The sequence below is a fragment of the Stenella coeruleoalba genome (genome assembly GCF_951394435.1).
Source record: "Stenella coeruleoalba genome assembly, chromosome: 21".
In the NCBI taxonomy this organism is placed as follows: Eukaryota; Metazoa; Chordata; class Mammalia; order Artiodactyla; family Delphinidae; genus Stenella; species Stenella coeruleoalba.
In genome coordinates this window covers 30,052,829-30,076,745 of record NC_137167.1, presented here as the reverse complement: position 1 = coordinate 30,076,745, position 23,917 = coordinate 30,052,829, and the positions used below count along the sequence as shown (strand labels likewise).

General features: G+C 43.7%; 1 protein-coding gene across 3 annotated transcripts; it reads left to right on the top strand.

Annotated features, from left to right (window-relative positions):
* The first annotated feature begins 56 nt into the window (after positions 1–56).
* LOC307179692 (uncharacterized protein) lies at positions 57–19,454 on the top strand. Of its 3 annotated transcripts, none has more exons than XM_079909241.1 (6): positions 57–140; positions 13,693–13,774; positions 15,439–15,565; positions 16,288–16,383; positions 16,911–16,990; positions 17,447–19,454. In XM_079909241.1, the coding sequence occupies exons 2-6, from the start codon at positions 13,763–13,765 to the stop codon at positions 18,242–18,244; spliced, it is 1,113 nt and encodes a 370-aa protein (XP_079765367.1). In that variant the 5' UTR covers positions 57–140; positions 13,693–13,762; the 3' UTR covers positions 18,245–19,454. The 3 variants fall into 3 exon arrangements, with proteins under 3 accessions (XP_079765367.1, XP_079765368.1, XP_079765366.1); XM_079909242.1 differs by lacking the exon at positions 57–140 and adding an exon at positions 5,869–6,006 and having other exon boundaries at positions 17,450–19,454; XM_079909240.1 differs by lacking the exon at positions 57–140 and adding an exon at positions 5,869–6,006.
* Positions 19,455–23,917: the final 4,463 nt, after the last annotated feature.

Below are 23,917 nucleotides of genomic sequence, written 5' to 3'. Positions count from 1 at the left end.
CAGAAGGGGAACGAGGAGTATCTCAGGAGCATCTTCAAGCCGAAGGTTCAGTCGGGAATATCACGAGCTGGGAGCTGCAGTATATGAGTATTTGTGTTGGGGACCCCTCACAGGCATCTTCAGAAAATCAGACACCCTTGGTGAGTAGAGAGACTCTATTCATTGTTGTATAAATACAACCAAAACACAATACATAAGGGCAACAGATATATGAATAAAAATAATCATGAATGTCACCAGTAACAAAGATCATTATCATCCTAGTGATACTAACAATTATAATACTGAAAATAGTACTCAACCTACAAAGAGGGTAGATAAGAGTACAGATTCCCTCAAGGGAACGACAGATACAGATCCTGGACTTCGCAGAGGCAGTCTGAGTCAGAGTGCTGGTTACACAATGAAAAAGTGTTCCCTGGAAGCAAGGCCTAGCAGCAGGAGGGATCAGAAACACAAGGCCAAGGGGCTTCCCTGGTGGCGCAGTGGTTGGGAGTCCGCCTGTCGGTGCAGGGGATGCGGGTTCGTGCCCCGGTCTGGGAGGATCCCACGTGCCGCGGAGCGGCTGGGCCCGTGAGCCATGGCCGCTGAGCCTGCGCGTCCGAAGCCTCTGCTCCGCAACGGGAGAGGCCACCGCGGTGAGAGGCCCGCGTACCGCAAAAAAAAAAAAAAAAAAAAAAAAAAAAGGATAACATAAAATTCATGATGTGGCAGGAGATAATAGGAACTGAATACAAATGTAGAAATAAATTACCAAGTTGAGATTAAAGGCAATTCCTTTCCTGTTATGAGGGAGATGGCATAAATAATGAATGACAGTACAGGAATACTCTAAATCTAGTGGTAGAATGTATATACATCCAAAATTATCTATTTCTCTAGACTAAAATGTTAACAGTTATCATTGCTGGGTAGTAGGATTATGGGTGATTTTTAAATATAAAATTTCATTCTTTATAGGTTTCTACAGATTTCTACTATGAATAAATTACTTTTATATTGAGAAAATAATACAAAAATATCTATTTCCTTTGTGAAAGAGTTTATATACAACCTGATAAATGTGGGGAAAAAATGCGAGTCCATGGAGAATGAATAGCAATGGGGAAAGTTTGAAATACTCTTTAATGTGAATGGGAGACAGAATTGACAAGCAATTCAATCATAGGATTGCCAGGCATTTTTCTGAGACATCACTGCAATGTCCTCAGATACAATGAAATACTTATTGTGCCCCCAGTTCAATTATTTCCTCTTGGGAACCAGGAATTTTAAGCTTAAGGAGCCATCTGGACAACCATAAGGTTTCCACTCAGATAGTTACCGAGTCCAAGCTCGCTCTGCTTGCCGCATGACAGGCCAATAAATCGGAGACGAGGTGCTGAGGCAAAGAATAGCAACTTTATCAGGAAAGCCAGGCATCTGGGAAGATGGCGGACTAGTGTCCTAGAGTACCATCTTATCGGGGTCTGGAAGGGGAGGAGGTGAGGAAGTAAAGTAAGAAAAGGCCATAAGTCTTGCAAAACATCTGGTTTGGCCAGCCTCCGGGAGGGGGTGTGTTAATTTCCTTTCTTGCAGCCGTTCACAGGTGGGCAGGGTCAGAATGTGTGAGTTGAACAAAGGCAGTTTGTTTAATATTCAGGCAGAGGGGCAGGTTTCCCCGGTGCAGGTCAATATGTATGCTTATAGCTATAGAAAGATGTAGATTGACCCACCCTTCTCCAGCTGTAAGGAAATCGCCATCCCAAGTTAAGGAATTTAGGGCTTTTCTATATATGGGAAGATGCAAGAGTCTGGGCTCGCTGAAATCATTCCTTTGATATGCACCTCAGCTATCTGGGGCCAGTATTCTATGTTTTCACATCCTGAGTTTCCTCAAGGCTCACCATAGGGCAGTGGCTGCTGTCTGATGGTGGCCAGATGGCAGGTATTCTGTTTCCTTCCGGAGTTCCCTCGGGGCTCAGCAGCTCAGGTTGGAGGGCTGCAGTTGCTGCTTGTGACATCCTTTCTTCACTGATACGGCAGGAAATATTCCATTTCTCAGATCCTCCCCTTGGTCCAGAATTAGACCAATATTTGGGAGACATTTCACGACCAGATATTGTCCCACAGAGCTGGGAGGCTCATCCCAGATCAGGCGAAAATTCTTGTTGATATGCCACTCCAGGTGCTAATTTCCCGATTAGGCCCTGTTGATAATTGAAGATTTTCTGGATTCTCTGTCTCACTAGCCTGTTATGAACCAGGAAGTGTTTTCCCTATTGCTTCTTCCCATACGTAGAATCACACTATTACAATTATTCTATGAGAGTCATAAATGTGATCTATTTCCTCAAGATGTTCAGCCATCATCAATTTTGTTGGAGGCCTGGTTACACACTGGGTACTGTAAGAGACAATTTTATAAAAATAGACAGGATAGGGCTTCCCTGGTGGCGCAGTGGTTGAGAGTCCGCCTGCCGATGCAGGGGACACGGGTTCGTGCCCCGGTCCGGGAAGATCCCACATGCCGCGGAGCGACTGGGCCCGTGAGCCATGGCCACTGAGCCTGCGCGTCCGGAGCCTGTGCTCCGCAAAGGGAGAGGCCACAGCAGTGATAGGCCCGCGTACCGCAAAAAAAAAAAAAAGTGGGTGGTGGCCCAATTCCTGGGAATCCCCGCCCCTCCCCCAAAATAGTTGGAATAATCCTCCCGCTCATTAGCCTATGAAATGACCAGCCCATTAAAACTAACCGCACGATGTTTCGAAATCTCTTGCCTTCCGAGATGGCCTACAATCTGTCTGGATGTGGAATGTGTTTCTCTCTAAATAAATCTGATTCTTACCTATCATTTCGTCTCCGAATTCTTCCGCGGCGAAGAGAGAACCTTAACTTCACCTTGAGCTATCGGCGAAGCCAGTCAGACGAATACGATGAGCCTCGGCCTCTCGCCGCTCTTGCGCTTGAGAGGCGCTACTCACCATTACTCTCCCACTCTCTCTCTTTTGCTTTCTTACTCTCTGTTGCCTTTTTGGACGTAGCCTCTGGCCTCTCTTGGGCCTGAGAAGCGCGGCCTTACTTGCGGCCATCTCCCTCTCTCCCTCCCTCTCTTTCTTCAGTCTGTCTCATTTGCAGAGCTATTGCAGCAGAAAGGTGGGCTCAGTACAAGCATAACATCGCCGCCTCCCCGAGGCTACCCTCATAGGCTTATTGGTCCACCTATGCCTAACTATCCTTGTCTCAACTCTGCATCCCTACCTCGCTCTTACTTGCCACTCTTATCTCGTAGCTTTGCCGGAAACGGGGGGAAAAATCTGCCAGGCATTGTCCAACCTTGCCGCTGTTACATGTGCGCAGGGCATACCGGGGAAGGCTTCCAGCTATCCTCGCAGACAGCTAAGGACCCTAACCATAGGATCTTTGCCCTCTGGGTTGGCCTTATGCACCATTTAATTCACTAGTTGTGCAAAAAGATGGACTACAGCCTTACTTAGAGTTCGTGCCCCTGGTTACTGCAGATGCGATCCCTTTGGGGTGCTCCCTCCACGGTGGGCGGTTCCCGGGGTTTCAGGAGGGGGAGGGTCCCTCGCCGCCTTGTTGGGATTTTAGGGCAGTGGGTCCGTCCCTTCTCCGCCAGCCTCCTGGTGTTTGGCCCGCCCCCTCCAGGGTCCACCCTGACGGCACCCCGCCCTGTTAGGGCGGGACAGGCGGCTCAAGCTGGGTGGGCCTTGCACCCGGCCCCGCCCCGGGGATACGTGCCCGGGCCCTGACCCGCCTTTACCGTGCTTGCCTCCCCGGGTCGAGTGATTGGGAGTGTCCTTTCAGGGTCGCGGGGCCTCCGTCCCCCCTGCAGCCTCAGCTGCAGATCCGCCCCTGCGCCCAGCCCCACTGCCCGCTGGCCAGAGCACGTGTGCGAAGGCGGGGGAAGCGTGGCACCGAGGCCCCAGGGGTGCCGCCCACGAAAGGGAAGGGAAAAGAGAGGGCTTTTTCCTTTTTCAGAAACCATCCCCCTTACTGGCCAGTGCCTGCTCTCTGAAACTTACCACCTTTTTAGAGAAAAAGCCTGGGTCTTGATTAAATAGGTCTTAGAACCACGAGGATGTCCGGGGGAACATATACCAGAACACAGGGATTAATCTATAGAATCTATAGAGAAACCTCGGGAAGGGCACTCATCCTGGGTACTGCGGATGCCAGGATAGGACACGGGCCCCAGGACGCTGCGGCCAACAGGACTGCCACTTGCGGGAGTAGCTGGCCCCCACTGTGGATAAAGTCATTAGGACTAGAGAGCCCCCATGGGACCTCCTAGCGCTAGCGCTCCTCTCTGGTACAGGAGCATTCTCTCCCCGAGGGAACGACGGGGAACACCTCCACCATCCCCGAGGACTCACCCCTCGGGTGCAGTTGGAGTCACTGGGACAAGTTTTCTCTAGATTCTCTAAAATGAAAAAGCTCGGGCTTCCCTGGTGGCGCAGTGGTTGAGAATCTGCCTGCCGATGCAGGGGACACGGGTTCGAGTACGGGTCTGGGAAGTTCCCACATGCCGCAGAGCAACTAGCCCCGTGAGCCACAATTACTGAGGCTGCGCGTCTGGAGCGTGCGCTCCGCAACAAGAGAGGCCACGATAGTGAGAGGCCCGCGCACTGCGATGAAGAGTGGCCCCCGCTTGCCACAACTAGAGAAAGCCCTCGCACAGAAACGAGGAGCCAACACGGCCATAAATAAACAAATAAATAAATAAAATTTGAAAAAAAAAAGAAAAAAGGCAAAATTCCTTAAAAAAAAAAAAAGCTCATTTTCTTTGGTAATGTATAAACTTAAGGACGATGAGGCCTGGCCAGAAAACGGAAGCCTCAACTATAATGCCATCCTACAGTTAGACGTCTTTTGCAAAAGACAGGGGAAATGGACAGAATTCCTTATGTACAGGCTTTTATGGCCCTAAGAGAAAACCCAGAGCTATGTAAGTCCTAGGTTGCGGAACCTTGCCAGTTGGGACCCATTCGAGCTACACAAAAGCCCTCTCTAGTGGCACCCCTGGAAGAAAAGGAGCCCCAGACAGAAGACCCAAATACTTTCGAGGGACACATTGTATGTGCAACCCACTTCATCAGCCAATCAGCCCCCGACATCCGTCGGAATCTTCTGAAGCTTACCATGGACCCCCAAACCCCTCTTAACCTTATTGACAAGCTTTCAGTGTCTTTAACAACAGAGACCAGGCTGAGGTGGGAAAGAAGGAACAGTGTGACTTAAGGAAGGAACGACGGCAAGCCAGGCTTTGGGCAGCTGTGTTGACAAGACCTAACCCACCTCCTGGTCACCCCAAAAGTACTCCCAGAAGACCTCCGCCAGGGAAGGGAGCCTGTTCAGCTGTGGGAGTCCCAAACACTGGAACCAGGAATGCTCAGGAAACAGGCCCCAGCCTAAACCCCAAATGCCATGCCCACTCTGCAAGAAGATGGGCCACTGGAAGAGGGACTGCCCCCAGCTCCGAAGGGAGTAAGGAAATTCCTCCATGTCAGTCACGGCAGTGGCTGACTGACAGGACCTGGGACCCCCCAAGGCCCCCGAGAACACAGTCATTGTAAGGTCGGATCTCAACAAACGGCACCGCGAGAAACAAAGGAAAGCTTCAAGTGAGCTTTATTAGGGAGCTGCTCCCGGGCGCGGTCCGAGAGAAAGGGGCCAGAGAAGTCGCACCCGGGCGAGGGTTGGGCAAGATTTTATAGGGGAAGACGGGAAAGGGGTGTGGTGAATCTGGGAGGGCGCGGGGTATTCCTTATTTGGTGGTCTCTTCGGGTATCCTGGCAATATCCGGTGACGGTTGCATCAGTCTTGGGACCGTTAGTCCCGCCCCTCGAAAGGCGGGCAGGCTGGGCCGGGTGGAAAGTCCCCAGGTCAGTTCCTGGAACTGGGTGGTCCGGAAAGTTTCGGTCTGATTGTGTTCCCCTGCCTCGGGCCAGTTGGCCTTACCGTCGTCATCACACGGGAGGAAACGCGGGTGACCGTTGACATGGCAGGTAAGCTTGTCCAATTTCTAGTGGACACAGGAGCTACTTACTCTGTCCTGACTTCTCACGCTGGGTCCCTTGCCCCTGTAATCTGCTCTATTGTTGGGGTCGAAGGAAAGCCAAAACTAAAACCCCTCTAACTTGCACCTGGGGAAAAATTCTTGTAACTCCCAAGTTTCTTGTCACGCCTGAATGCCCCAGCTCATTATTGGGAAGGGATTTTCTGTCAGCCTGTGGTCAACACTTAGTCTCTGAAAACCAAAGCCAAGGAATGTTTTTGGCTGGACTACGTATTACAGAAGACATGGACAGCCCAACCCCAAATATTCCCCCCGCAAATTAAAAAACTTATAGCTTCGCAGGTCTGGGATCAGGGAATCCCAGAGAAGGCAAAGTTTGTCACTCCTATAAAAATCACCTTAAAGGAAACTAGTAACTTCCCTTCCAGGTGCCAGTACCCTATAAAACCAGAGGCTCAACAAGGCCTCCAACCCCTAATCTCAAAATTCATTAAATACAGGCTTTTGGTACCATGCCAATCTCCCTTTAATACTCCAGCCCTACCTGGTCTTCTCCAGGAACCCTTATCTCCATCATCCTTTTAAAATGCAATTTCAGACTTTCCTGGTAGCACAGTGGTTAAGAATCTGCCTGCCAATGCAGGGGACACGGGTTCGATCCCTGTTCCGGGAAGATCCCACATGCCCTGGAGCCACTAAGCCCATGCATCACAACTACTGAGACTGCAACTACTGAAGCCCACGTGCCTAGAGCCCGTGCTCCGCAACAAGAGAAGCCACCGCAATGAGAAGCTCGCGCACCGCAACGAAGAGTAGCCCCCGCTCACCGTAACTAGAGAAAGCCCTCGAACAGCAACAAAGACCCAACGCAGACAAAAATTTTTTTTAAATAAAATGCAAATTTCAAAGAGAGTAAAGCAATTTAGAACTTGACTTGTGAAGGATAAAGGACACTTAGAAATCCTAAGTGTCTTCTGTAAACATTAGTAAGAAGGGTTTAGCCATCTAGACAGGTGACGTTGATTCGTTCCATCTGCCAGAAGTCCAGTTTGAATCCAACCCCTTGTCACGGACGGGTTTTACGTTGTACCTGACAGAGCTGAAATTTTGAAATGGGACCTATGCAGTCTCTGTCTGTGTGTTCGTGTGCATCTATGCGTGTTGTAGGTGCATGGTACTGCCAAAATTAATTCATAAAAGAGCTCTATTTAATTGGCTTAAAGGAAATTAAGTGCTTGTAGCTTATATAAATACTCAGAAATGTGATCTGGCCAGAATGAATTTCAGGTTTATGTCATCTGGAAAATATTCAATACTAAATTAATATCTGGCATTGAAGTTGGCGTAAGCTTGTTGGTGTAATTAATATAGACATGTCTTTCGAGTCATCAATGTTAAGTATAATATTTCTGTTGTACCTAGGTTTACTAGAGGTGAAATAAGACCTCATTCTATCTGTTAAAATTTGTCAACGAGGAAAGTAACTCGATGTGAAAAAAAACTTTTAAGGAAAGTAAGGTGTGTGTTTTTAGTAAAGAAGGTATGAGGAATGGAATTGCATTTTATGAAGGGAAAAGAAAGTAAGTCTGGATGGTTTTGGAAGGAAAAAATAAAGGGGTGGATACAGAAAGTGATGGAAGTTTTGTGGAAAGTGAACCCTGAGAAAAGAGTTTTGTGCGTGGTCAGGATTGACTAGGTTTAGAATAAATTTAATTGAGTAAATGAATTTTAAATGTAAGCTGGTGCAAAACCTGAATTTGGCCTTTCTTTCTGTTAAAAGGACAAGTTTTCTTAAAATGTTAAACTGCCTTTGGTAACAGGTTTTAAGTTCCTTACCTTTTAAGTGATCTGTTATGTATTTGCCTTTAAAATCTTTTATTGTGGGGCTTCCCTGGTGGTGCTGTGGTTAAGAATCCGCCTGCCATTGCAGGGAACATGGGTTCTAGCCCTGGTCCGGGAGAATCCCAATGCAGCCAAAAATAAAATAAGCAAAACAAAACAAAACAAAAAAAACCCCAACAACAAAAGAACTAACCATGCCCTATTTCGAAGTCTCTTGCCTTCGGTGGCCCACACTCTGTGGAGCGTGTTTCTCTCTAAATAAATCTGATTCTTACCTATCACTTCATCTCCAAATTCTTTCATGACAAAGAAAGAACCTGAAATTCACCAGGAACACTAGGTGCAGTGAAAGTATTATACTCAATAATGATGACTCTAAAGACAGGTCTATATTGATTAGATCAACAAGCTTAAGCCACCTTCAATACCAGATATCAGTTTGATGCTGAATATTTTCTAGGTTACATGAGCCCAAAATTCATCCTGGCCAGTTTTGTATTCCTGAGTATATAAGTACTTAGTTTTGTTTTTCTTTTTTAGTCAATTAAGTAGAGTTCTTCTACGAATTAATTTTGGTGATACCATACATCTACAACACACATAGACACATACAAACACACAAACAGACCTCATAGCTCTCATTTCAAAATTTCAGCCCTGAGTCAGGTACAGCAACGTAAAACCCATCTGTTTACAAAAGAGATTGGATTAAAATTGGGTTTCTGGCAGATGGAACAAATCAAGCTCGCTTGTCTAGACGGCTAAATCTTTTTACTAATGTTTACAGAAAAGACACTTAGGATTTCTATTTACGCCTTGCCCTCTTTTAAAAGGATGGCAGAGATAAGGGTTCCTGACAAGACCAGATAGGCCATTTGCATCTCAAAGATACAGGCAAGTTTCTCCTGGGATGACTTTCTAAGATAAGTAAGGAAGGTTTGGGGAGTGGCGAAAGGATTGGTGGGCTTTGGATTATTTCTGGAGCCGCACCTCTGGTCCTGTAAAGACTAGATGTGTAAAACAAGGACAGTTTTTTTTCTTTTTTTCAAAGAATTGGGTGGCTACCTCAACGATATGGAAGGGCTGACGTACCCATTTACCTATGTTGGAATGTTTTACTTTTAGCTGCTGTGATTCTTCCGCAATAAGAATGCAGAAAAAGGCATCTCTTAAGTCTGGGACTGAGAACCAGCCGTATTCTCCCGGAATAGTTGTGAGCAGAGTGTATGGACTAGGTACCACAGGGTGTGTCTTGGACTATTTCATTAATAGACCTCAAATCTTGGACAAAGCAATACTCTGCTGAGTTTGGCCTTTTTTTTTTTTTTTTTTTTTTTGCGGTACGCGGGCCTCTCGCTGTTGTGGCCTCTCCCGTTGTGGAGCACAGGCTCCGGACGCGCAGGCTCAGCGACCATGGCTCACGGGCCCAGCCACTCCGCGGCATGTGGGATCCTCCCGGACCGGGGCACGAACCCGTGTCCCCTGCATCGGCAGGCGGACTCTCAACCACTGCGCCACCAGGGAAGCCCGAGTTTGGCCTTTTGACTGGGAGGATAGGGATGTTATATGGGGACCTGCCAGGTTTAATCAGTCCTGCTTTCAAAAACTTTTTCAGAATTGGCTAAATTCCCTTTGGGGCTTCTTGTCTCAGTATATTATTTTAGATTAGGTGTCCCAGCATCCACTTTGCAAAGGAGATCTCATCCCCAAAGGGGGATTGGCCACTCTGGCATATATAAGAAGCTATGTTTCAATGTGAGTTCCCCTAGTTGGCATTCCAGAGGTTGTAAGAACAAACAACTCCCATGACCACGATAGACTGAGATGTTTTCTGTGCAACCTTAGTATTTACCACAGAGCATGTGGCACCCGTATCTACTAGAAAGTCAATCAACTTGTTCCCCACCTGTCAAAGTTACCCGGGCCTCCAGTGGGGAAATTAGAATCGGATGCCTCAAGTCCAAGGGAGTCCCCCGGCCTCTTCATTCATTATCAGAGTGTTCCTCTCTTTCCACCATATGAGAGGCTCCTGTCTCCTTTTTATTATTCTTCTTATTCTTTAGTCTCGGGCAATCTTTTTTCCAATGCCCTTCCTCCTTGAAGTAAGCACATTTTTCCTTCCCCAATGGTTGCTTACCATCCTTTAGGTTACTCGCCTTCCAGGAATTCAATGCTGCTGCCAGAAAAGCTGCCTTTCAGTTTGCATCTTCTTGCTTCTGTCCTCATTCCCTGTTGTTGAATACTTTAAAAGCAACATCTACTCATTGAGAAGGGCTCATTCCACATACACCATCTAACTTCTGTAATTTTCTTATATATGGGGCGCTTTGTCCAATGAAGGCCCCTTACGTCCTCAGGGTCTGTATCTGTGTAGTGCCTATAACCTTGATAAATCTTTTCTAGAAACTCCGATGGATCCTCATTTGGTTTTTGTTTTATCTCCTGAATTTTGTTAAAGCTCTTTTGTCTAGGTCTGCCCTTGGGTTTCCTTCCGACCGCTGCACTATAAGGGTGCAACCCTCTGACTCCTTTCCTCCTGATGCAATAGCATAAATGCTTCTGCATATGGAATCTCGTCTCTTTCCCCGGTCTTTTGCAAAACGCTTCTAATTGCGAGATCGTACAGTAATTGAGTGGGCCATTCAGGAGCCATCGCTCCTCTGAGCCTAGCATATATTGGGTCCACACCCCATTACAATAGTATATCACCTCTTTCTTAGTCATAGGCTCATGGCTATGTTTTGCCCATTTATCTAATATACGCCCCAAAGGGCTCTCCTTTGGGATACATGGAATATTTCCCATTTTTTTATAAGTTTGATAACACCAAAACACACAAGACGCAAACAAATTCCAACATCGATGCAGGCAAATGAACAGGTTCCCAAATCAGGTAGAGTCCAAGAACAATTCCCCTCTCCAACAGGGCAGCCCAACCAAATGCAAAACAAATTGAGGGGGGAATTTGTTCACAGTAGTACCAGAGCTACATACCCTGCAAAGAGCGAGTCTCGCAGAAGTTTGTTGATTCCTTGCTCCAACTGCCAAGTGCTGGGGTGGCCGGTGCCACTTCAGGGAATTTTGAAGGGAAGATCCTCAGGAGAAATAGCCCCAGAAGCTGCTGGGGCCTTGTCTCAAAATTGCTGACCGGGGCCGGCTAGCCATGATCAGCAAGGCTCTTGGCTGGCTGAGCCAAATTTGTTACTGAGTCCAAGCTCACTCTGCTCGCCACGTGACAGGCCAATAAATTGGAGATGAGGTGTTGAGGAAAGGAATAGCGACTTTAGCCGGCATCCAAGAAGATAGCAGACCAGGGTCCTAGAGTACCATCTTATCAGGGTCTGGATGCTAGTTTCTTTTATAGAACACAGAGGGGGAGAAGGTGAGGAAGTAAAGTAAGAAAGGCCATAAGTCTTGCAAAACATCTGGTTTGGCCAGCCTGGGGAGGGGGTGTGTTAATTTCTTCTTTTCTTGCAGCCATTCACAGGTGGACAGGGTCAGAATTTCTCCCTGTGAGCTGAACAAAGGCACTTTAGTTTATCATTCAGGCAGAGGGACGGGGTTCCCAGAGGCAGGCTATTATGTATGCTTGTAGCTACAGACAGATAGTAACAAAAGCAATAGAGAGCAAAGGTTAAAGTGAAAGAAACAGATCCAACATGGAGTCAGAGTTTGTTCTTCCCTGTTACAAAATGTATAAATCAACTGTGAATGGCCTGGAAGTAAAATTATTTACTATATTTTACTATGTAGGGACATTTTTTATTGATTTCTCCATTAACCAAGAAATAAAGTATAAAATTATCTTCCCATTTTCTTTGGACAATTAATAAATTATTAACATGTTCTTGAAAGTTCTACGTAGCCAGTGCTTTAAGAGTCAAGTTCTCCATCCCACTAATATAACTTATATTGTCACCTCATTATCTACATTTCAGCTTTTCATATTTTCTCATCTTTCATTTTATTTGTAAGTACATGTTTCCTCCAGGGAACTCCAGCTTCATGTACATAGAATTCCGTTATGTCTGATGTCCTGCTTTACTTCCAAGACACAGAATGTTTCCCCATACATAGAATGCACTCAAAAGTATTTATGGATGAAAAAGGATAAATGGATTTTCCTAATATCCTTTTACAATGTCCTTTCATCTTTGCTCTGCAACTGTGTGTGAGGGTTATAATTTTATATCAGTCTGGAAAATCCAATCCAATTGAACAGGGTGTGTGGCTCACAGACTGAAGCCCTAGTAGAGTCTAGTTAGGGTGTGTCCCTGGAATGTAGCCAGATTAGGATTCCGGTAAAAGGAAAGTCAAACAGAGGAGACATTTGTCCCCAGAAAAAGAAACAGAACAGGAGCAGTTTGGGATGGTGGAGGAAGAAGAATTGGCTGCTTGCAGCAGAACTTGCCTCTGAATCTATTTTAGCTTCACTAGCTCCTCTGATTTTGGGTTCTGGTAAATTCTCCAAACAGTGAGTTGTGAGGTGGCTTCATTCCCTTAAAATCGTCTAAGTCGTATCTGTCTTTAGACTTTTGTCCTATCAAAGCAGCTTCTTATGGTCTTTAAATTTTATTGTGCCAAGATTTATTTTATCACTCTCATAATTCTAGATTTGACTATTTGTGTCTTTTTTTTGATGTTTTTTGGTCCCAACAATACAGTCATTACCAGCCACATGTGGCTATAAAATTTAAATTAATAAAATTAAATAGCTGTATTTCACTACTTCTGTAGTGTTATGTAAATTTCAAGTATTCCATAACCACACGTGTGTGGCAGTGACTGTATTGTACAATGCAGACACAGAGCACTTCCTTCACCTTGCAAAGTTCTATTGGCACGTTGATCTGTATCTTGTGTGTTATTTTTTGTTGTTGTAAACACTTCATTTCCTGCCTTTCTGGATTAATTTCCTTTCATGGGTTTCGTCAAGCGATTTTCTTCATTTATTTATTACATGTCTTGAAATAGATATTTTAAAATAAGTATCTCAAGATAAAATAAATCTCTTGAGGTATTTATTGTAATTATTAAAAAAATTCATAAATATTAACCTTTGATTCTTATTACTTGAGAGCTGGAGTTGCACAGGGCTTTCCTAGGTATATTGGTTCTGCTTAGAGGGATGCCCTGTTGCACATGCCTGGGGATTTCTTGCATAACAGATAGGGACTTACATATTCCTATCTATCTGTAGAGTAAATAACCTGAGAGTAAAAAATAACAGTCCATTTCACTCTGAATTTGCCTTGATGTCAAAACCAAACATAATCCACGGCCAAGTCTGAATTAGTTTTCCTAGATCTTCCTTCCCTCCTTGAACACTCCCATGTTCTCTGGCTAATCCAAATCCTACACAGTATTTCCTGGGGGTCCCTAAGGCCTAGTGAATTGTCCTGGGTAAATGAGTTACTTGGTCATAATATGTAGTTTATCTGTGGGTGCATGAGGCAAGAGAATGATCTGAGGAGTTGCAGAGTGTTTCCCTACAGGAGGAAACCACAGTCTACATGTGGCATGAGTCACGATTCCCGAGAGTTTAAATTAAGGAGGACATTGAATCATTCTGGTTGCCCTAGGCTGCTGAACACACAAAACTCAAGGCTTATCATGGCTTCTTTGTAAGAGGTCTGTAGTTTGACCTTCTTTATTAGCATCCACGTCTGTAGCCTTCTACCATGTTACCCTGCATCGAAGATTCTTAGAGTGCATCAATTATTTTGGTTTGAGGGGCTGGGGGTCATGCCCAGGTGACAGTTTGGGGCTCCATTTCAGGTGGGTCTGGAAGTTGTGCGCAGGACGAGTCTCATGGCTTCTTCTCCATCCTCAGATTTGCGTGCTCAGTGCTTGGATTGGCTGTGAGTGAAATCCCAAGACTCCTGGCGACTGAGTTGTTGACAATGGAGCCTCTGGTGAGTAGCGACGCCTCCTTCTCCTGAAGCTACACCCCGAGTGCCATTAGATGGATGAGTTTTTCAAACTGGCTTGTATGTTCTAAGTGTAGTCAGGCAGTGTTCAGTCATCTGAGCTCAAATTACTTTGCTCTAGGTGTCTGGGATAGTTATCATGGGTCAGGACTAATCAGAAACTAATCTCGTTCTTTAATTAAACTTATGAGAGCCGGCATGAATCATATGTATTTACAGAAGAGATAAGAAAACTTCTTTTAACTTGTTCAACCCTTGTCCTGATTGGCAAACAAAGATCAACTTGTTGACCGTTTTTGGATGTGCTAGGCTTAGGAGTTGGTGACGGCAGGTAGCAGAGCTGAGGAAGGAGCAGACCTTCCAGTCCCTGGAGAGTCAGAGGTTACAGCCTGTGATGTAACGAATCCAGTGTTACACCACGTGGTGTGAGGCTGTTCAGTGTTGACAAGAGCAGAGCACAGGTTTAGAACTAAAGGGGAATCATTTTACTTTTTCTCCATTTGAAACCTTTCACAATTATTCAGTATATATGCACTACTGAAGATTTCTGAAAAAGTCACCAAACTGTCATTAGCATTCTTCCCCCAAATCACACATTTTATATACGTGTTAGTAAGTAACCGTTTATTCATATTTGGTAACTGGAAGGAATATGTAGGGAGGAGTATTTTCTTAATTGTTCTAAAAAGAAAGGAGAAAGACTAGAGTAGGTAGAATAAAATTAGGTTCTTTTATAGATTTTTTAAAAACTGGAGAAAACAAAACCAATAACTAGGCTTCTTTCATCCTTCAGCATGGAGACAAGATTAGATTACAAGAGAAACCGTAATAACTAAGGTCTAAGTCCCTGAGAATGTAGAGAGTGGGAGTCCTCCCGTCACAGCGATGGTCAGGCTAGGTCTGTCCTTCACTCCAGCTACCTGAGTCCCCGGCTTATGCTTCTGAACCATCTGACCTCAGAGTTTGTTATGAACACCTGTGTCCTGTAGCGTTAAGAGGAAACACCTCCTCGTACCTAGTTCTGTATGAATCTTGTTCACTTCTGAGGAATGCTAGGCATTCCTTCGTAGGTAGGTCTTGATTGATAGAATAATGTATTTCTTGTAGGTTTGCTAGACAGGAACCACTTAATAGAAAAATACTTTGGATGTTTTAAAGCTCATAACAAGTTATCAAAGCAGTTCATATTTGGGGAATGAAAGGTTCCCCTAGGGAAATAACTTAAGACAAAAGTCATGTTTTCAAAGTAGCCCATCATGGTTATTGTTTGTCTTGTCATGAGTCTGTAGAGTTCCTTGAAATTATTAGGGAACAGAAATTGAGTTATGAATTTGCAAGTGAATATTTTATGATCACCTATCTGGAAGTCCTAATTCCCAGGTTATTAAAAAAATGTCTATGTCTTATTATAACACACTTCAAGTGATATTTCTGTGAAATAAAGCTTCATGATGTCAGAGTGTGTAGGTTTCTGTGAATGTACCTGAAAGGCAGACACCAGCTCAGCGCTGGCAGAGAACCGAGGGGAACCCCACACAGAGCGTGATCCTTTATCCACCCAGACCCCATCACCTCCTCATCTCAACCCTCCCACCCTGGACAGTGGTAGGGACTGCTCTGTCTAAACCAGAACATCCCCGATGTTATAGGAATCAGTGACGTTTGAAGATGTAGCGATCAACTTCACCCAGGAAGAGTGGGCCCTGCTGGACACATCCCAGAAAACCCTGTTCAGAAACGTGATGCTGGAAAATATCACCCACCTGGTCTCCGTAGGTGAGTCTGTCAACACGGATGTACGTGCACGTGTGTTCACTGCATTCATTCACTCACCGAACAAGCATTTAGATCAGCTTCCCCGTGTCCCACTCCCAAGTCCTTCCTGCTTCTTTGATAGTCCTCATAACTACTTAAAACGAAGATGTTACTTTTCACGGCACTTTTCATTACTGCACTGGAAAGTAATCTTGGCCACATTTCATATCTCTGTGGCTACTCAGTGTTTACACTCAGAACAGAACTGGGGATTCAATGGATATTTTAATGCATAAGTAAATGGATCAAATATTTTAAAAATGATTCTTCTGTTCTAGTCATTCCATGAAAGCTTGAGACCAGAGTCGTGTATATGACATAATTTTGATGATTCCTGTAAGGCGTATCCTTACTGGCTCCTGTTTGAAAGTAATATTCAGCCCACTGTAGAGTCTTTTAATCTTTCCCATTTGGAAAACACTGAGGATTCTGTAATCTCTCTTTGAACTTGTGCACAGGCATCAGCCGCCAGAGGGCCTCACTGTGTTTGCTGCTGCTCTGGATTTCCTCCTGGTCTGCTGAAGGACCTTCACTGTTCTGTCTGTTGAAGATGTTGTTGCCTGCACTGACCTTCAATTATCTCTTTATTTTCCTCGTTCCCTTACCCTGGACTTGAGCACAGCAAAGGGTAATTAGCCCAGACTCAAAATCCAACACTTTTTTTTCTTTTTCAAATCAAACAGGGTATCAGATCAGCAAATCAGATGTGATTTCCCAGCTCGAACAAGGAAAAGAGCTGTGGAGTGAAGCAACAGGATGCCTCCAAGGCCAGAGTCCAGGTAAGAATCAGGGGCCTGTGCTTCACTGAAAAAGAGTTTCAGTCAGTGTGTTAAGTCCTTGGAAACACCAAATGAAAGTTTTATGAAGTGAGCGATATGTTCTAAACTGGAAGTGAGGACACTGGGCTGAAATTCTTCATGTTGTTATCACTCTTTGCATCTAGCAATGAAAATTCATATTACTTCCTGCCATTTTCTATTCTTTAGGGAAAAGGGTGCTTGTGGACTCACTGCAGTTAAACTTTCACATAGTGATTCTTGTCCTGATCGCCCCATTTAATGTGTTTTCCATCATTTGCTGACCCAATGTCTCTCCACCACATTACATTTTTATATTTTAATCCTGTTTTTCTCTAATAGACAATGACTTTTAAAGTATTTCTACTACCTTGAGTATTTCTTTATTATACATTGTTTCTCCAACTAAGTGCCAACTTTTGAAAGATACTCACATGGACGTTGGTGTTTGTTTACATTTCTGTTTCCCTAATGCCATTCTAAAATCTATATTTTTTCCATTTCTTTAGATGGTGAAAGTCCGCTTAGACGAGAAATGATATTCACGCAAAGTGTCGACAGGAAGCACATATTTGCCACCATGCCAATGGTAAGTTTCATGGGTAGAACAACAGTCATCTAAATGAAGGACCTGGCAGTGAGATAAGTTGGCAATTGAGCACAATTGCTGGTATGTAATTAAGTGGAGATTGAGCCCTTTCTGGGAATAGTTTTGGATAGGCTGAAATCAGTTAAGAAATTAATATGAGCTCAAAACGACAACATGAGACCTAAGAAAAAAAGACAGTTGCACAAACGTTGCTCATCTCATAGTCTTTACAACAGACTGAAGTCTTCAAAATTAATCTGATATCTGGGTTGGGAAACTATAAAAGAGAACGTTTGTGCCTGCAAGGGAGTAACACAACATGTGTATGCAACTGACACTGGAAACATTTTAACAGGAGACTACAACTGACTGATGCTATAGGGTGTAAATGTAGAGGAATGAGTGTCTGCATAGATGTGGGCAAACCAGTAACAGCCTCATATCTCTTTCCCAAAGCAGGTTTCTCACACACAAGGGGATCCTGTTGGATGGACTGATTTGAGTGATGAATTTACTCCTAGATCTTCACCTCAACATTCACCAATTCCCTTAAGAAGGAAAAGTAATGTCAGCAAACAGCATGGAAAATCACTTAGTCAAGGGTCATTCCTTGATGGACAGGATCACATTCACACTAGAGCTAAATCGTTTGAATGTCCTCTATGTGGGAAAGCCTTTAGTACTGGCTTTAGGCTCAGGCAACACAAGATGATTCACACTGAAGAGAAACAATATAAATGTCATGTGTGTGGAAAAGTCTTCAATCAAAGTTCCCTCGTGAAACGACATGAGAAAACTCACACAGGAGAGAAGCTATATGAATGCTGTCTATGTAAGAAAACTTTCAGTCAAATCTCTTACCTTAGAAAACATGAGAAAATCCATCCCAGAGAGAAGCCCTATGAATGTCATCTGTGTGGGAAAACCTTTAATCAACGTTCTGGACTTCGCACACACAACAAAATCCACACTGGAGAGAAACCACATGTATGTCTTCTGTGTGGGAAGGCCTTCACTCAAACTTCTGAACTGACTCGGCACATGAGGACCCACACAGGAGAGAAACCCTATGAATGTCAGCGGTGTGGGAATGCCTTCAGTCAGCATGCAAACCTGAGAAGACATGAGAGAACCCACACTGGAGAGAGGCCCTATGAATGTCAGTGGTGTGGGAAATGCTTCAGTCGTGGCTCTTCCCTGAGACGACATGAGGGAACCCAGCACTGGAGAGAAAGTCAGGAGGGCCCTCAGTAGACGTCCTGACCTGAGACGACATGGCGTCATACATGTGAGGAATGTGGATGGAACACCAGCATAGCTTTAGCATTTAACCATACCAAGGTTCACACCCAGTAAAGAAACTCTGTCTGTAATCAATATGGACACTCGTTCAGGCACCACACTCCTTAGTCCAGACAGGCATCACCTGTGGATGTGAATCCATATGTGCGTGCCCTCTCTCTGTGGCAAAGCCTTTAATCATTGGCCTAATTTTAGGTAACTTCGTAGAACTCACTCTATAAATACAATATAGGTGTTTTTAGCAACAGCTCCCCACTCTAAAGACCCTAGAGCAGTGGTCCCCAATATTTTTGGCACCAGGGACTGGTTTTGTAGAAGACAATTTTTCCACGGGCCGGGGGTGTGTGGGGTGGCATGGGGAATGGTCCAGGCGGTAATGCAAGTGATGTGGAGCAGCAGATGAAGCTTGGCTCTCTCTCGTGCTACCTCCTGCTGTGCGGCCGCGTACCTGACAGGCTGTGGACCAGGTGTTGGGGACCCCTGCCCTAGAGACTTGAGCAGAGGATAACCAACCCCTAGTTCTTTTTTGGTGATTGTTCTTCAACACGAGCCAACTCCAGGTGGAGAACCACTAAGACTGTAATGACTGTTAACAAACATTCAGCTGATCACCAGGCTTGATGTGCACAAGAAACTCCTCCAAGAAATAAACACTAAAACAAGAACGAAGATGTAAACTCTTGAGAAATACCCAAGTATGTTGAGCAACACCAAAGCACACTTATAAATAATTCATCCTGAAGAAGTGAATCAATGTAAAGTCATGAGAAATTCTTTCTTCATAGAACAACCTCTCTGGAACATGTGTGCTCAGACTGTACAACACATCCTCCGTGTCGTTAAGGAAGGGAAGTCTTCAGTGATCACTTAATTCTTAGTCAACATTAAATTCTCACACTGAGGATGTAGCAATCCTAAAACTCAAAGTGGAACTACAGCTAGATCTTGTATCAGAAAAAACTGACCCTCTGAGTGGGAGGGGAGCCTCTTAAAGAATCCTTTAACACACGTTCAGGCAAATTGTGATTTGTGGAAATACCTCTTCATGAAAATGTAGCATAAAATGGAGAGTGAAGTGATCTAGCAATATAGAATGTAGAGTTTGGAAGAAATTAAAATTTGTGTATAGAATAATAGTTGCAAATATTCAAACAATAAAGTCTGTGGCTAAAGGAGCCAAGTGTTGGTGTCTGGTTTTCTTTGTGCCCCTGTAAACAGAGATTCAGATCTGCACTCCTGGAAAGTGGGCGGAGACTCAGCCCCACTCTCTGAGTGTCCTCTTTCTCCACAGCTCTTTCCACACAACTCAGCTCCACTCATTTCAACATCCCTCAACCCCATCTACCCTTTCAGGCCCTGGTAGTGACACAGCTCTGATCTTCAGCTCCACTGGCCAGGTTTCCCAGAATGTCATCAACCAGGTCAGGCAAGGTCATGAGGAAGTCTCAAAGACATCTATCTAGTCCTACACTTTTGGAGGCCCCTCAACATATTTCTGCAGATGGAAAACCACCGGGGGCTAAAGAGACAGGCATCTCTGCCCTCCCAGACCTCAGAAATCTCTTTTGTTATTTTCTCCCAAAACCTCTGAATTGAGCTAAGTGGATGAAGAGTTCCTTCCAGGATCGTACTCTCTATCTTATTGAGCTGATTCCTGAATTATGCACCCAGCAGTCTCACTAAAGAGGAACCCAGCCTCGTTACCCACACATAAGCTCATGGAATAAGCCTCGAGGAATATAAAATGCCTAAAACTATCAGCCATCATGTAAGCCAGTTTTTAAAATAATTAGTGCAATGTACTTTTCCCCAAGAAAAAAATGAATGTTCTCACAAAGCAGATCTCCCCACTTTGTCTGCAGGACTTGGAATTTATCCTTCAACACAAACCAATATTGAACATAAATCTCAAGGGAAATTCTTCCAGGATATCCAATGGGATGACTTGTGTTCTTGTAGCATAAAGTAGCACAATTCCCAAACCACAGGCCCGAGTCCCTTTACAGGAAAACATACAAGGATGATACTGACCCATCATTACTTTTCAAATCTCCACAAGGGATTCTGAGGAACAGTCAGGGTGAAAAACAGTCTTGTGTGAGGAGGATGAGCAACCAATTCTATTGTCTATCAATTGTGACAGATTTCCTTCCCTGTGTATGAAAGGCTTCACAAGGTCCTGTGAGCTTGGAGCAGCATAAAAGTCAGCTCAGAAAGAAAACTTGCCCCATGGACCCTTCCTCAGCCACCTTGGAAACTGCATCTCGACCAGTGGGGTTTGTCCAGCACCCACTTTTCTGAGATTCTACTGACAGATAGGAGGAGCACGGCTGGATTTCAGGTTGGTTTGAAGTAAATTTGGTGTTCAGTTAATCGCCCAGAGAAATAGGACAGTGGTCAACATATGTAGTGATATGGCTTTAGGCAATGGGGTAAAGATTCTTTAATTTTTTAAAATTTACATTTCTATTGTTTTTTTTTTTACTGAGGTATCATTCAGTTATAATATTAGATAAGTTTTATGTTTACAACAATATATTTCAACTCCTGTATACCATGCACCTGCTCAGGACAAAAAACTTAGTTTCTGTCTTTTACCATCTTGTGGCATTTTACAAATTGGGCCTTCCACCTGCCACTTCCCTTCTGGTTTCCAGTATTCTGTCTTGTGCATCTATGTGTTTGTTTTGGTGCCCTTTGGTTTCATCATTAATTTTTTCTTTATTTTTTCTTGTAATTTTTTTATATTCCACGTATGGGTAAAGTCATAAGGTGTTTGTTTTTTCTGCCTGTCTTATGTTGTTAGCATGATATCCTCCAGGTCCCACCATATTGTGGAAAATGGCAAATGTCAAGTGTTTTATGACTGAATAGTGTTCCATTAAATACCTACTACCTCCTCTTTATCTGTTTTTCCATTGATGACCACCTATCTCAAGGAGTGTACTGTCGCTGTTTTCTTCTAGCATTTTTACAGTTTCAGGTCTTATATGCAAGTATTTCATGTGTTTTGAGTTCAGGTTTGTGTATGGTGTGAGTTCGTGACCTTGGTTCTTTATTTTTAAGGGTAATTCTGAAAACAGAAACTGATACAATACATCGCTCTTCACACTATTTATTACAAGAAGATGAAAATTCAGAGGGCATGTAAATCAGCATTCTGGTTTATGTGGGGAACTGAAACAGCAGTTATCAAAACAAGGTGGGATTTTCTATAGGCATTGAAAGCCTAAATAATGGATTTGTTCATTCTTAGCTGAAACCTCTTTGTCTTCCATTAACAGAAACTAGATAAAAAAGAAACACTGAGGGCTTCCCTGGTGGTGCAGTGGTTGAGAGTCCGCCTGCCGATGCTGGGGACACGGGTTCGTGCCCTGGTCCGGGAAGATCCCACATGCCGCGGAGCAGCTGGGCCCGTGAGCCATGGCCGCTGAGCCTGCGCGTCCGGGGCCTGTGCCCCACAATGGGGGAGGCCACAACAGTGAGAGGCCCGCGTACCGCAAAAAAAAAAAAAAAAGAAAGAAACATTGAAGAGAAAAGATTTAAAGCTCAGCTGTGAAGCTTCTAGTTTAATAGAGGAGGAAATGTTTTTCCTGAGTGAATTTGTACTTGATAATGGCCTGCTCTGATGTCCGATGGGAAAGTCGAATTTTCAAGAAGTAAGCATCGTTTCCTTTGATTTTCAGTTGCATGTACCACAATATTAAATGCAGCTTTCTCATCGCATGATTATTTGTTCCATGGGGGGAAATGCTGTCTTTCTTTTTCCGTCTATTTTTTATCAGGACATGGATGGTGCTGGTGGCTGCAAGATAACATGAGTGCACTTGATGCCGTAGGACTTGACACCTCACTGTGATTAAACAGTAAATTTTATGCCATGCGTGTTTTACCACAGTAAAAATTGTGATTCTCAGAAAAAATAAGCATATGCAAAAATGTTTAATTTTCTTTCAGATCATGATTATTCTTAAAAGTGTGTACAGGCGTCCCTCTAGTTTTAAAATGCATGATAACAAAAAAATCACAATGTATAAACCTTCCTTAGAGACAAGGTAAGAAAAAAAGGGATAGATATCTTTCCTTGGCTACAAATGTCTTAACAGGGTCACGTGACCTGGAGTAGTATAACAGCAAGCAAGAAAAGGACCCTTCTCCCATGGACCCTTCCTCAGGCACCTTGGAACCCACACTGTGTCTGGGGGGGTTTGTCCAGCACACATATTTCTGATGATCTACCAACAGGAAGTACCCAGCTGGATTTCAGGTTGATTTGCTGTATATTTGGTGTTCATCTTGTTCCTCAGGTAACAGGGCAGTGGTAAAAATAATGATGTGGCTATGGGCAAAGGATACGGATTCTTTAATTTCTTTTCAATTTATTGCGCAGTAGACTTTTTTAATGAGGTATTTTTTGGTTATAATATTAGATAAGTTTTTTGTGTATGAAAATATATTTCAACTCCTGTACCAGCTGGATTTCATGTTGTTTGATTTTATTTGGTGTTCAGTGTATCCCCTAGAGAAACAGGACTGTAGACAAAATATGTGTAGATGTGGCTTTATGCAATGAGTCATGGATAATTTAATTTTTAATGTAATTATTTATTTTTATACGGTATCATTGGGTTATGATATTACATGTTTTATATGTATAAAAATATATTTCAACTCCAGTATGCCATAAAACTGATCAGCACCAAAAACTTAGTTTTTTTCTTTTGCCTGTAGACCCATCTTACTCATTGGCCATCCCCCTGCTGCTACCCTCTGATATCCTCTACTCTGTTGTATGAATATATGTGTTTGTTTTTGTGTCATTTGCTTTCTTCTTTAAATTTTTTTACTTATTTGCTTTTTCTTTGTATACAGTGTTCCACATATGAGTGAAGTCGTAAGGTATTTGTCTTTTCTAAATGTGTCTTCAAGACATTATTAGAGTGAAGGTGATACGTAACCTTGATTGGTTAAGAAAAACCTCATCAAGGTCATGTGACCTGGGAGCAGAATCAAAGGCATTGTGAAAGTGAAATTCCCCCACTGACCTGTCCTCAGCCCCCTTCAAAGGTGCACAGAGTATCCAGCACCCACCATTCTGAGCATCTACTGACAGGTAAGAGGCACACAGCTAAGATTCAGGTTGTTTGATTTAAATGTGGCGCTCAGCTTCTCTGTCAGAGAAATCCGACAGCAGACAAAATATGTACTGATGTGGTTTAAGCAACGGGGCGCAGACGCTTTAATCTTTTAATTTAATTATTTTTGTAGGGTATCATTCGGTCAAAATGTTAGATAAGTTTTATGTGCACAGAAATATATTTCAACCCCAGTATACCATTAAATTGCTTAGCACCAAAAACTTGAGTTTTTTTGTTGCCATCCTGTGGACCCATGTTACTCATTGGCCACCCCCCTGATCCTACCCTCTGATAGCCACTGCTCTGTTCTGTGAATATATGTGTTTGTTTTTGTGTCATTTGTTTTCCTCTTTAATCTTTTTTTACTTATTTGCTTTTTGTATTTGTGTTTAGTGTTCCACATATAAGTGAATTCATAAGATATTTCTCTTTTCTAAATGTGTCTTCAAGACACTGATAAATACAAGGTGACATATAATGTTGATTG